Genomic DNA, 13,479 nt, shown 5'->3' with positions numbered 1-13,479 from the left:
GCGAAACCAAGACCGCTAGACTGATGGCCTAAGGAGTGGGTCGACATGAGGTTCAGCCCGAGAGGGTGAGCCCTAGTCCCATATCCTAACACTCAGCTCGAGAGAGTGAATGGAGTAAGGCGTAGGCTGGTCTTCATGCGGCAAGTGGGTGTCCGAGAGGAACCCATTTGAAATGGGGTAAGTTGCTCGAGAGAGAATTTATTCCCACATATAGCTTAGCCTAGTCACTATTACTCTACAAATTTTCTATCGAAATCATGTACCCAATAATTTAGATTAACCCGTATTTCGGTCACATTCCAAAAATCCCCTCTCATTCATAGATTTCTTTGTTATTTCTACTGTTTTTGCTATACTTGTGACAAAGCCTTCCAAATAAATATTTGACACTTTTGTGTCCCCTTTTAACTTACACTATTTTTAATCGTTAATGTCTTTAGCTACGACTAGTTAGAACTGAATTTTATTTTTCTATTAATTCTCGAAACCACTCCCTTCGGACTCGACCCCAACCCTTGGTTGGGTTATTATACTATTGCACGATCGTAGGCATTTGCATCGGAAGTTGTGTCATTGATTACGCAAACATCATGATTTTTCTTGGAAATTCACTTATCTCATGGAAATCAAAGAAGCAATTAGTTGTTTCTAGATCATCAGCAGAGACAGAGTATCGAGCTATGTTGAACACTTGTTTAGAACTTACATGGTTAAGCTATATACTTCAAGACTTAAGGGTCTCAAATGTAACCCCTGCAAAACTATTTTGTGACAATCAAGTTGCCTTACATATTGCAGCGAATCTAGTCTTTCATGAGCGAACAAAACATATTGAAATAGACTGTCACATAGTTCGAAAAAAGTTGCAAGTAAAGTTGATAAGTCCTTCATATGTTCCTATGATAAAATATAGATATTAGCTTTGTGATAATAGAGTTTAAGATAATAATAACAATAAAATATTAACCTCACACTATGTTGAGAAATACATATCTTGTACATATATTCTTGTATATTTAGTTTCCATATTAGTAGATCAAATCCCATTAATTGGAGATCACGATTTCTTACCTAAAGCTAGGTTAGATTGATTTGTATCAAGCTGTATATATATATATCAGATTGTGAATAAAGAAAATCACTTCAGCAAAATATATTGTTTTCTCTTCTTTTCCAAGATTCTAGTATAGTGAACGATAAAATAGAATTATTAAATAATAAGTAAGGACAAGATGAGCAGAAAAAATAAGATAGCAATACGATTGCAACAAATGAATTGACAGTTTTCCTTGTTACATAAAAACGAATTAACAATACAATGCAATAACTAAAATCAAAATTTATTAAATATCAACTTGTTTAATTGATTAACGATAAAGTATGCTTTATTGAATATCACAAGAAGTAAAATCAAAGTTTACCAATAATCGAGGGAGCAAAAATATTATTATCTCTATTAATATTATTTCTTTTTGAATTTTGGATATTCATCATAATGACAAGTTATTTTTATTTGGTCGAATATATATATATATATATGTAAGCTCCATTAATGGAGATTAATACATTGCTAACTTGCAGAAGAAATAGATGAGAAGAAGAGAAGAGAGGAGAAAATATTTTGAGAGAACACAAAATTCACTGTTACATTGAATTGGCTCAGCTAACTATTACATTCATGTAGCCGACTATTTATAGTTCAGCTTATACACATTCAATTAACCAACTAACTGTGTACAGCTGGACATTCTCTAACAAACTAACTGATTCACACCATATGGCTTGTACAGTGAACTTCACTGATCAACACTCCCCCTCAAGCTTATGGTTGAAACACATTCTTCATTCCAAGATGACTCACTAACATATTGTGTTGTACCTTTCCTAGACCTTTAGTGAGCACATCTGCAAGCTGGTCTTTAGTATGTATATGCTCAGTTTTCAACATCCCTTGACATATTCTTTCTCTAACAAAGTGACAATCAATGTCAAAATGTTTTGTTCTTTCAAGGAAGATAGGATTGGCAGAAATTTGAATAGCTGCCTTACTATCACATATCATTCTCACAGGTAGGTTTATCTTGACACCTAACTCTTTGTAAAGTCCTACCAACCAGGTTATTTCAGCTGCACATGCAGCCATACTTCTGAACTCTGGTTTTGCTGAACTCCTTGACACAGTCTCTTGCTTCTTTGACTTCCAAGAGACAAGGCCTTCTCCAAACTTTATTGCATAACCTGTAACTGACCTTCTAGTTTCCACACATGCTCCCCAGTCAGAATCACAGTAGCCTGTTAGTTTACTGGTGTCTTCTGCTGGCATTAACAAGCCTAAACCAAGTGCCTCTTTAATGTATCTCACCACTCTTAAAGCTGCCTCCATGTGTGACTTTTTAGGGCAATGCATGAACTGACTTAACACTTGTACAGAGAATGCAACATCAGGTCTAGTTAAGGTAAAAAATCTTCCCTACCAGTCTTTGGTACTTTGTAATGTCTGTGAGAATGGTATCACCTTCAGGAATTCCATTATTAATGTGTTCATCATACTGCACAGAAGTGAGTTTCTGATTCACCTCAAGTGGTGTGTAAGCTGGCTTTGCTCCCCCTAGCCCAGACTCAGATATTAACTATAATGCATACTTTCTTTGAGACATGAGTATGCCTTTGTTGGACCTAGAAAACTCAATTCCCAAAAAGAACTTTAGTTCACCTAGGTGCTTCATCATGAATTTCTTTTGGATCTCTTGTCTGGTGTTACACAAGAGCTTCTTATTGCTTCCAGTAACTAGAAGATCATCCACAAACACTAGTACTATCACTGTGTCACAGCCAACCAACCTCGCGAACAAAGAGTAATCATAGTGACTCTGTTTGAACCCCATATCTACTAATGCTTCTGTTAGCTTCATGTTCCATTGCCTTGGTGCCTGCTTGAGTTCATATAGAGACTTGTGGAGTTTGCAGACCTTGTGAGTCTCCCCCTGTCTAGAAAAACCACTAGGAATAGTCATGTACACCTCCTCTAGTAGATCACCATTGAGGAAAGCATTGTGGACATCCATCTGATAGATGTACTAACCCCTAGAGGCCGCAAGAGCCACCACTGACCTGTAACCATCTTAGCCACAGGACTAAAGTTTCACCAAAATCAATGCCTTCTTTCTGACTGAATCCCTTTGCAACCAACCTTGCTTTGTATCTTTCCATTGCCCCTGAGGAGGGATACTTGATTTTATAAATCCATCTACAACCAATAGGTTTTTTTCCAAGTGGGAGATAAACTATGCTCTATGTCTTATTACTTTCTAATGCTGCTATTTCCAGTGCCATACATTTTACCCATGCAGGGTTAAAAGCAGTTTCATGAAATGATGCAGGCTCATAGACAGCTGAGTAGGCCTTCAAAACCTAGTTGTAAGCTTGTGACAAATGAGAGTAAGAGAGCTGATTAGTAATAGGGTAGGCATATGCATTGCCTTTGGATGTAGTGACAAAGTCCTGCAGCCATATAAGGGGTTTACTCTGGCTAGTTGATCTTTTGGCTGGTTCAATTGCAGTGGACACATCTGGAGTAGGCCTTGTATGAATGAGTGGAGATGGCACAACTGAGCTTATCTCAAAAACCTCAGTTGTGGCGGAGGTTAACGTGACATAGGCTTCACCCAAAGGGTCAGTATCTATTAGTACTGCTTCTAGGACTGGAAATATAGGATTAGAAGATGCTTGGAGTTCTTTAAATGAATATAGATGTTCATGAAATACTACATGTCTGCTCATAAAGAAGGAGTGAGCATGAATATCATATAAAATATAACCCTTTTGAGTTAAAGAATACCCCATGACAACATGAATTGCTTTAGAGGAAAACTTATCCAAGACTTTTGGACAGGCAGCATAACACAGACACCCAAATACTTTGTTATGAGATAAGGAAGGAGGATGGAGGTATAGTTTTTCAAATGAGGACTTGAAACCAAGGACTTTGGAAAGAAGCCTATTCAGAATATAAACAGTTGTAGACACACACTCACCCCAAAACTTAAGTGGAATACAAGTTTGGAACTTGATATCCCTGGCAACATTCAGTATGGTCCTATGTTTTCTCTCAGCCACCCTATTTTCCTTTGGGGTGTACACACAAGTGGTTTGATGAACAATACCAAGTTCAGACACTAATGTTTTAAACTCATGACTAAAAAACTAAAAGCCATTATTAGTTCTTAGGACCTTAACTTTAGTAGAGAACACATTTTCAACTTGTGTGAGAAATTGTTTGAGAACAACAACAATGTCAGCCTTAGATGCAATCAAGAAAACCCAAGTGTACCTGCTGTAATCATCTACAATAGTCACAAAAAATCTTTTTCCATTATGAGTGGGTACTCTATATGGTCCTAGATATCACAATGTAGCAATTCAAAGGCAAATTTGGACATCTTAGTGCTTACATGAAAGGGAAGTTTTGTGTGCTTAGCTAAAGGACACATTGTACAATGAGTGTGATCCTTATTTTGTAACAAGCTAAGAGACTCATTTCTTTTTATTACATCAATAGGTGCATGACCTAACCTCTTGTGCCATACATCAACAATTTCAGACTTAGACACAGAATTGGACATAGACTCATCAATAGCAAAACTTCTACTACTATTATTGATTAGTTTCTTTGGAGCTTGATGTGGTCCTTGATGTGATCCTCTTTGTAGTATGTAGAGTCCATGATCCTCCTTACCAATCCCTTTCACCTGACCAATGGAGAGATCCTGGAGGATACAGAAGTTAGGAAAGAAGCCTACCATGCAGTTAAGTTCCTTAGTGAATTGGGCTAACTTTGGCCGTCAATGGCTATATCTCACCTCATTCTGCCACCATCTCGCGCTTGAGGCATCATGAGCCTCTCTAGCACTGGCTTCTGCGCTCCCCCTCACACAATTCCACTAGACCCACCAGACCCAAAAAAATCCCCACAACCTCCCATCCTTACCCAAACCATCATCAAGAAAACTCAACATAACAATCTAAAGATGTATCTAAGGATGCAGGGAGGCAGAGAAAGAACATGTAGCACTCTCAACACAACAAAAATATGACAGGCAGCAATAATCTCACAAATACTCATAAGAAAACTAGCTACCAACAAACAACCTCTAACAATGGGATTTTAGGGAATCCGGAGGATTATAAAGTTGTAGCTAGTTCTTCAAAGAGCTTTCACGATGGTTGGAACCAGGTTTAAAGAAGAAAGAATAACTCTGGAAGCAACAATAAAGGTATCAAAATAAGAGAAAGGAAACTCCCTAGCAACACGATGAATGACAATCATAGCAACAGATTTAATCAATTACATGTTAACGAAGAATGTGAAGATATGGAAATTGCTCAAGGAAATAAAGCTACTCACTCCCAAAAGATTCACGAAGGCCAGTCCAAGGTCCCTATCGGAATGTCCAGATGGGAAAAGGCTTAGGTAGAAAGAAAAAAAAAGAAACACAACCACCAACAAGGAAAGCTAAACGTGAGAAGCTCAAGACATTTCCTTGAATCCAAATCAAAACAAGTTGAAGCACAAATCCAAAGTGAAATTGAGAATATGGTAAATATCAACAAGGAAGAGGTTTTATCCCTTACCAGAGGCAAGAGGAAATTTGGAAACAAAATTACTATACCTACCAGTACCAAACTAGAAGGGGAATTGCAACAAGTATCAAGCAATGGAGAAATTTTCTACAGTAAGGTAAGTGGCAATAGTGAGATGCTGGAAATAAATATTGAGAAAATTCTGAGAAATTCAGCTGAAAGACTGAAAAAGATAGGAATTCAAGGAATTGATCCCAGTATCTCAAGTCAAGCAGGCTCACAAGGAAAAGTTGATGGAGGCATAGTGGACCTTGAACTAATCCTCCTGATTATAACTTAGTTGAGTACAGTAACTATCAATTTGAAGCCGAGAACCACTCGAATACCATTAGATGTGGAGACTCTGAAACTTTTATGGAATGTATCAAGGAGGATATCAATTTAAGTCCAAGGAACAACTTCAATCTGGTGGGAGCTTAAGCGACAACCTCGTGATAACCCCAACTCAACCCACTACTCAACGAACCCCTCCCCCTGATGTTTCCAATGATTAATTTTATCTCATGGAATATTAGGGGGATTGGGTCTAATGGATCCTTAGAAAGACTCACTCTTTTCAAACAACAATTCAATATTCATCTATTTTGCCTTCAAGAACCTATGGTAAATGGTAGGCAATTGCATAAGTTCAAAAGAAGATTGGGATTTCACCAGGCCTTCAGAAATTGTTCCAATAAAATTTGGATTCTTTGGTCTAATGATGTCAATATCGAGATTATCCATGATAAAGAGTAACATGTCCTTCTCAGAGTAGCTCATAATGATGATCAAGTTTTCTTTCTCTCTGTAATCTATGCTAAATGCACAGTACAACTAAGGAAAGACTTGTGGGCAGAACTAAGAGTTATATCAGATACTATTCAAGAGCCATGTGGTGCTATATGAGACTTCAATGTTGTGGTTTCTAGTGAGGAAAAACTTGGAGGGAGGCCTCATAGAATAGAAGAGAGCTTGGATTTTATTCAGTACCTTAATGATTGTGGTCTTCAAGATACTGGTTTTTCTGGTTCCAAATATACTTGGTGCGATAATAGAGACCCACCTGCTACCATTTGGAAGAAATTAGATAGATTAGTTCATAACTCTCAATGGTTTGGTGTGTTCAATGCTACTAGTGTCACTCATCTATCTAGAACTTGTTCAGACCATTCTCCCCTCCTGGTAAAGATGAACTTTGACAATACCCATATTATTAAATACTTCAAGTTTCTCAACATATGGACAGAACACACTGAGTTTCTAGAAACTGTTAAACATTCTTGGAACAAAGAAGTCTTTGGTAACCCTTTGTTTGTCCTTCATCAAAATATCAAGAGGACTTGTAAAACTCTTAGCTCTTGGTCGAGACAAACTTTTGGTGATATCTCTGAAGAGCCTAGAAAACTTAAAGCTCAAATGAGAATTTTGGAAGAGAATAGTGTGACTAATAACTCTGAAGAGAATAGGGAAGAACTATCTAGACTCAGAGCTATTTTCACTAAGTTCCTCAGACTTCAAAACTCTATTCTCAGGCAGAAGGCGAGGATCAAATGGCTTGAGGAAGGGGACTCCAACACTGCTTACTTCCACAATATCATAAAAGACAGGAGGAAAAAGCTCACTAGTAGGAAAATTATGGATGATCATGATAATTTGCTAGAAGGAAATGATAACATTGCTGAAGGGGATGTGAGACTACCAAAATCTTTTCACACACGATTTAACTAATACAAATTTTGGTCATATTAACCTTCTTCGCAGGTGCATTACAGAGGAGGATAATGACATAATCATTTCACCTCCTACCATGATGGAATTGAAAGAGTATGTCTTCTCTATAGACCCTGACAGTTCCCCAGGACCAGATGGCCTAAGCGGACACTTCTACCAAAGCACTTGGAATATCATCGCTGCAGATATCCATAGAGCCGTCTCTGCTTTCTTTTCAGGTGACATCCTTCCTAAATTTTACACTCACACTTATTTAGTCCTTATTCCCAAGGTTGATCACCCTCAATCCTTCTCAGATTTGAGGCCTATAAGCTTATGTAATGTTTCTCATAAAATTATGTCTAGGATCCTTAACAACAGGCTGACTTCTCCCTAGAATCATCTCCAAAAATCAAAGTGGTTTTGTTAAAGGCAGATCTATCACTGAAAATATTCTTTTGGCTCAAGAGATCATTAGTGATATTGGTAAGCCTAACATAGGGGGCAATGTAGTTATGAAAATTTATATGAAGAAAGCCTATGACAGAGTTTCTTGGACTTTCCTTTGCTTAGCTCTCAGGAAATTAGGTTTCTCAGAAAATTGGGTGGACATCATCTATAACTTCCTATCTAATAATTGGTATTCTGTGGTTATAAATGGTTGTAGACATGGCTTTTTCCACTCTTCGAGGGGCTTAAGACAAGGTGACCCCTTGTCTCTTTCCCTATTCATTCTGAGTGCTAAACTTTCTCAGATGCTTAATAACTTGTATAACCTTCCTAATTACAAAGGTTTCTATGCTCATAATAACTGTCCTAGAGTTAATCATATAACCTTTGCTGATGACACTATCATCTTTTGTAATGGTAGTAAAAACTCTATCCAACTGATTATTGACACTCTTAGCACGTATGAGAAGATTTCGGGGCAGCTCATCAACAAGAACAAAAGCAGCTTCTCCCTAAAATCCAAAGTCAGCCTCTGTGTCATTAACATAACGAAAAGATACACTGGCATGAGATTTCAAAATTCCCCATCAGATACCTGGGATGCCCTCTGATCACTGGTAAAAAGAAACTAGCATATTACTCTGACATTGTCAATAAAGTGACTAGCAAAGTTAGAGGATGGCATACCAAGTTTCTTTCCACCGGTGGAAGAACTACTCTTATTAGACATGTTCTCATCGCCATCCCTACTCATATCCTGAGCGCTATTAACCCTCCAAAGGGCACACTTGAGCTTATTGAGAAAATAATTGCTAGGTTTTTTTGGTCCGAAAATGAAGCTGGTGGTAAACATCATTGGATTGCTTGGGATACCTTGAGCTACCCTTACAATGAAGGTGGAGCTAACTTCAGGAAAATCTCGGACATCTGTCGAGCCTTTAAGTCAAAATAGTGGTGGAACTTAAGAACCACCACATCTCTTTGGGGAGATTACATGAAATCCAAATACTTGCATACCCACCACCCCGTGAAAGCTAAATGGATCTCGGGTAACTCACAAGGTTGGAAAGCTATGTGTGAAGCCAGATCAGATACGAAGAATCACATTTCCTGGAAAATTGGTAGATGAGAGATAGATTTTTGGTTTGACAATTGGTTAAGCTTAGGACCTCTTTACTTACTTCACCCCGATATTGAAGGAAATATTTTGATCAAACTTAACACAATTTATAACAATAGTGTCTGGAATTGGATCTCTATTCAGGGAAATCTTTCTGAAGATGTAAAAAATAAGATTAGGAGCTTGGGAGTTTCTCTAGACAACAATGTGGATGATACAACAATTTGGAGGGAGTCTAATAATGTCGTTTTCACTCTTCACTCAGCTTGGAATATTATAAGAAATAAAAGATCTTCCAACATTGCTACTAGTAAGATTTGGAATTGTGCCATCCCCTTTAAGATGTGTTTCCTTACTTGGAGAGTTGTTTATAATAAACTCTCAACGGATGATCAAGTGGCAAAACTAGGAATCAACATTGAGCCTGGATGCTACTGTTGTGTGAATATCCCTGATAACAACTCACTGGAAACTGCCGATCATCTTTTCTGCAAAGGGAACCTTGCAAAAAATATTTGGCAAAGTATTGTGAATTCTTTGGGTGTGAGACTGATCCAGAATTCTCTAAAACTTCTTTTACTTTAACTGGTGGAACACTCATACCAACAACCCCATAGCATCCTTCATTATCCAAGCCCTCCCCCCTATAATTTGTTGGGAAATTTGGAAGATGAGATGTGCTAACAAGTTTGATCACTCTTTTGCAGATCATGAGGAGGAAGTTCGGAGAAGCAAATATCTTATTCACTTTTTTGCAGATCACGAGGAGGAAGTTTGGAGAAGCAAATATAGGGGAGACGTGGCGAAGTCTTTCCAACATTTTTTATGCCAATATTCACTAACATATCAGCAATCCTGTTAAATGGATTAAACCTCATGCTAGGACTTTTAAACTCAATAGTGATGGTAGCTTCCTTCAAGGTTCTTGCGGAGGAGGAGGACTGATTCGAGACTCCTTTGGTCATACTATCTTTGCCTACTCGATCAATCTAGGGCCTGGCATAAGCAACATGGCTGAAGCAGCAGCCTTACTGTATGGCCTTAAATGGTGTGCGGATAAAGGTCTCACAAATGTCTGGGGGTAAACTGATTCTTTGCTCCTGGTAAATTGCTCCAATAAAGAATGGAAACCCCCTTGGAGAATCAAAGATATGATTCAAGAAATTATGAAAATAGTTGAAGATCATGGATATCACACAAGTCATTGCTTTAGAGAAGCAAAGAAACCTGCTGACAAACTTGCATCTCTTAGCCATGGCGCAGAGGAAATCCATGTCTTCAACTCCTTATCCTCTCTCCCTAAGTAGGTTAAGGGTCTTATCAATATGGATAGGTGGGAGTTCCCATATTTTTGAATGAAACCAGTAAAGCCTTCTTATCTGGTCTACGAGCCTTCATAGCTTAAGCACATCATATCAAGTCCAGTTAAACTCCACAATAACTTGGAACGTTTTTTGGTGTTACGTATTAGTAGAGCTTGTCTATAGTACCTCTACACTTTGATCATGTAAAAGTTTGGGATGCCAAACTCAAAGCTGTATTTTTTGCCATCATCAATGATCAAATTTAAATTATTTTTAAAAAAAATAGTTCCTTAGTGAGTTTAGACACTGACAATAAATTAACTTTAAATTCAAGTAAGAATAGAACATTGGAGATAGTATAATTAGTACATATACTAGTTGTACCAATATGAGACACTGAAACTGTATTTCCATTTGGCAAGTGTACTCTACTGTCTAAGTTAGCAAGTGCTTCTGTACTTGTAGCTAGTGTGTTAAGTTGGGAGGTGATGTGATGAGTAGCTCCATTGTCTACTATCCATTCACCAGCATCACATGCACATAAAAAAGTTGAAAGAGGAATACCTGCATCCACAGAAGCCACTCTAGCAGGAGGAGCAGCTGCAGTTTCACCACCAGACCTGGATAACAGTTGCAGGATCTGTTGATACTGATCCTGAGTAAAGAGAGCTCCAGGATGCTGAATTGTAGTTGACTGAACTCCTAGTTCAAGGCTTTAGGATAGTTCAACTTGATTGGCAAAGCTCCCTGAGGATTGACCTTTCCTTTTACTCTTAAAATCAGCTGGATATCCAACTATCTTATAACATTGATCTTAGGAATGACCCTTGCAGCCACTATGATCACATTGCACCAATGTCCTCCTTCCCTTGTAACTTCCAGAAGTGCTAGCACCACCATTAGAACCTCCACTTATCATTGACGAACTCACCTTGAAAGATCCAAATCCATGAGTGTACGTAGGACCTCTATGACTGTACAAAGTTGTGCCATCAATTGCACCAACTCCTAAACTAGTTGAAGTAGAAGAGACCAAATTCCTCAGACTCTCTTGATCCATAAGAAGTGCATAGGCTTTATTTAGTGTAGGAATTGGATTCATCATGAGGATTTGGCTTCGGGGAGGATAATAAGACTCATTCAAACCCATTAAGAACTGTAATAACCTTTGGTACTCACAATGTTCTCCAAATTTCCTTGATTCTGGACAGGGACATGAAGGACAGGGCATGAGTGCATCATACTCATCCCAGAGATCTCTTAGTTTCGAGTACTAGTTAGCAACTAACATTGTTCCTTGTGAGAGAGTGTGAATTTCCCTGTGGAGATGAAAGATTCTAGATCCATTCACAGTGTCGAACCTCTCTCAGATCCAACCACACTTTGCGAGCATCAGAAGCATACACAACAGAGCTCAGCAGTCCAGGTTGAACTGCATTTATAATCCAGGATAACACCACAACGTTGCATTTCTCCCATTGATCATACAACACTGGTTTGAACATAGATTTTGGGAAACAACCATCTACAAACACTAACTTGCTGCGACCTACAAGTCCAATCCTAAAGGATCTACTCCATAGCGCATAGTTCTCAGATCCAATTAATTGGAGAGAGATGAGTGAGCTACCTAGAGTGTCTGTATGTTGTAGAAAAAGTGGGTGATTGTGATCAATTGTTGGAAAAACAACCATGGATGGAGCACTATTAGTTGTATCAGCTGGAATTGTCATTTGAATGAAGAGAAAAGATACTTCAATCTATCTTTGATACTACCTTGCGATTCACCTAAACACATGTGAGATCTGAGCACCTAGTGACGTAATTTGAGTGCGGAATAACCCTACGATCTTGGGCTCTGATACCACGTAAGCTCCATTAATGGAGATTAATACATTGCTAACTTGCAGAAGAAATAGATGATAAGAAGAGAAGAGAGGTTGAGAGAACACAAAATTCACTGTTACATTGAATTGGCTCAGCTAACTATTACATTCATGTAGCTGACTATTTATAGTTCAACTTATACACATTCAACTAACTAACTAATTGTGTACAACTGGACATTCTCTAACAAACTAACTGATTCACACCATATGGCTTGTACAGTGAACTTCACTGATCAATAATATATATATATATATATATATGTTTTGAAATTTACCAGTTGAAATATGGGACTATGCTTAATGACACATAGTGTTCATGTCTTTCGTAAATGAAATCTCTCACTGCTTCTGTTTCGACAATTAAAGTTTGTCAAAACTTGGTTAAATTTTTATGTTATTTCTTTCTCTTATTTATTTTGTACATGATTGTATGCTAATTAATATGTGGTATTTCACTACAATAGTCGTAAAGACATGTATGACGGAGTTAAAATTTGAGTAAGAATAGTGAAAAGTGACTTAGGATATTTTCTGGTCATGATAGAGTTGCATTAAAGATTGATTCTTAATTTGTTTCTATTTGTTTTAGTGAAGAACGAATTGATGTGATGCATTTAGGAAGGGGTTTCATAGTGTATTATTTGCAGATGACATCATATTGACTATATAATTATCGATGAGACACATGGTGGAGTAATAATAGACTGAATGTTTGGAGGTAAATCATCTAAACTAAAGGTTTCAGGTAAATAAGACTAAAACAGAGTATTTGGAGTGCAAGTTCAATGATGTTATGTGTGAAGCAGAAGTGGAAGTGAAGATCGATACAAAAGTCAGATTAAAGAGAGTAAGTTTCAAGATCTTTTTTTTTTAAGCAAAAAGGGGCAGAAAAGGAGGGTATTGGATCTATAATAGGGGTGTCAATGGTACAATTCGATCAATTTTTAAAAAAAAAATTATATCATCCCAATTTTTTGGGTGTTTTATAATATATAGCCAAATTAGATTTTTTAAAATTATCCCAATCATATTGATTTCTCTGCGGTATCGGTACGATTCAGTTAATTGTCGCTTTTTTTTACTTTTAAAATATAACCTCAAAATATACTACTATTAAAATATTTTTTTCGCAAATATGTTCTTGAAGAAGCATATTAATTCTTCACCAAGAATGTAAAACTTTGTTGCCGTATTGCTTGATCTTAAACATTTAATAGGAGTGTTTGCATAGGTTTTGTTGTATTGTTTGATAGAGTATCTATTACAATACAGTGACGGAGCTATAGTGACTTCAGGGTCGAAAAATTATACGGTTTATATAGCTCAAACGGTGTTTTAATTAAGTATATTCTTTGATTTGACACCCTTGATAGATCTGAGGGGCACG

At 37.4% G+C, this 13,479-nt stretch overlaps 1 protein-coding gene across 1 annotated transcript; it reads left to right on the top strand.

The window, feature by feature from the left end:
• The first annotated feature begins 5,593 nt into the window (after nt 1–5,593).
• Nucleotides 5,594–7,347, top strand: LOC107062725 (uncharacterized). Its single transcript, XM_015313689.1, has 2 exons — nt 5,594–5,919; nt 6,549–7,347. Exons 1-2 carry the CDS (start codon nt 5,594–5,596, stop codon nt 7,345–7,347), a joined length of 1,125 nt encoding a protein of 374 aa, XP_015169175.1.
• The last annotated feature ends 6,132 nt before the right edge of the window (nt 7,348–13,479 follow it).

The sequence above is a fragment of the Solanum tuberosum genome, unplaced genomic scaffold (assembly GCF_000226075.1).
Source record: "Solanum tuberosum cultivar DM 1-3 516 R44 unplaced genomic scaffold, SolTub_3.0 scf00262, whole genome shotgun sequence".
NCBI lineage: Eukaryota > Viridiplantae > Streptophyta > Magnoliopsida > Solanales > Solanaceae > Solanum > Solanum tuberosum.
Note: the sequence above shows the minus strand (reverse complement) of the source record. Positions and strands in the feature narration are given on the sequence as shown.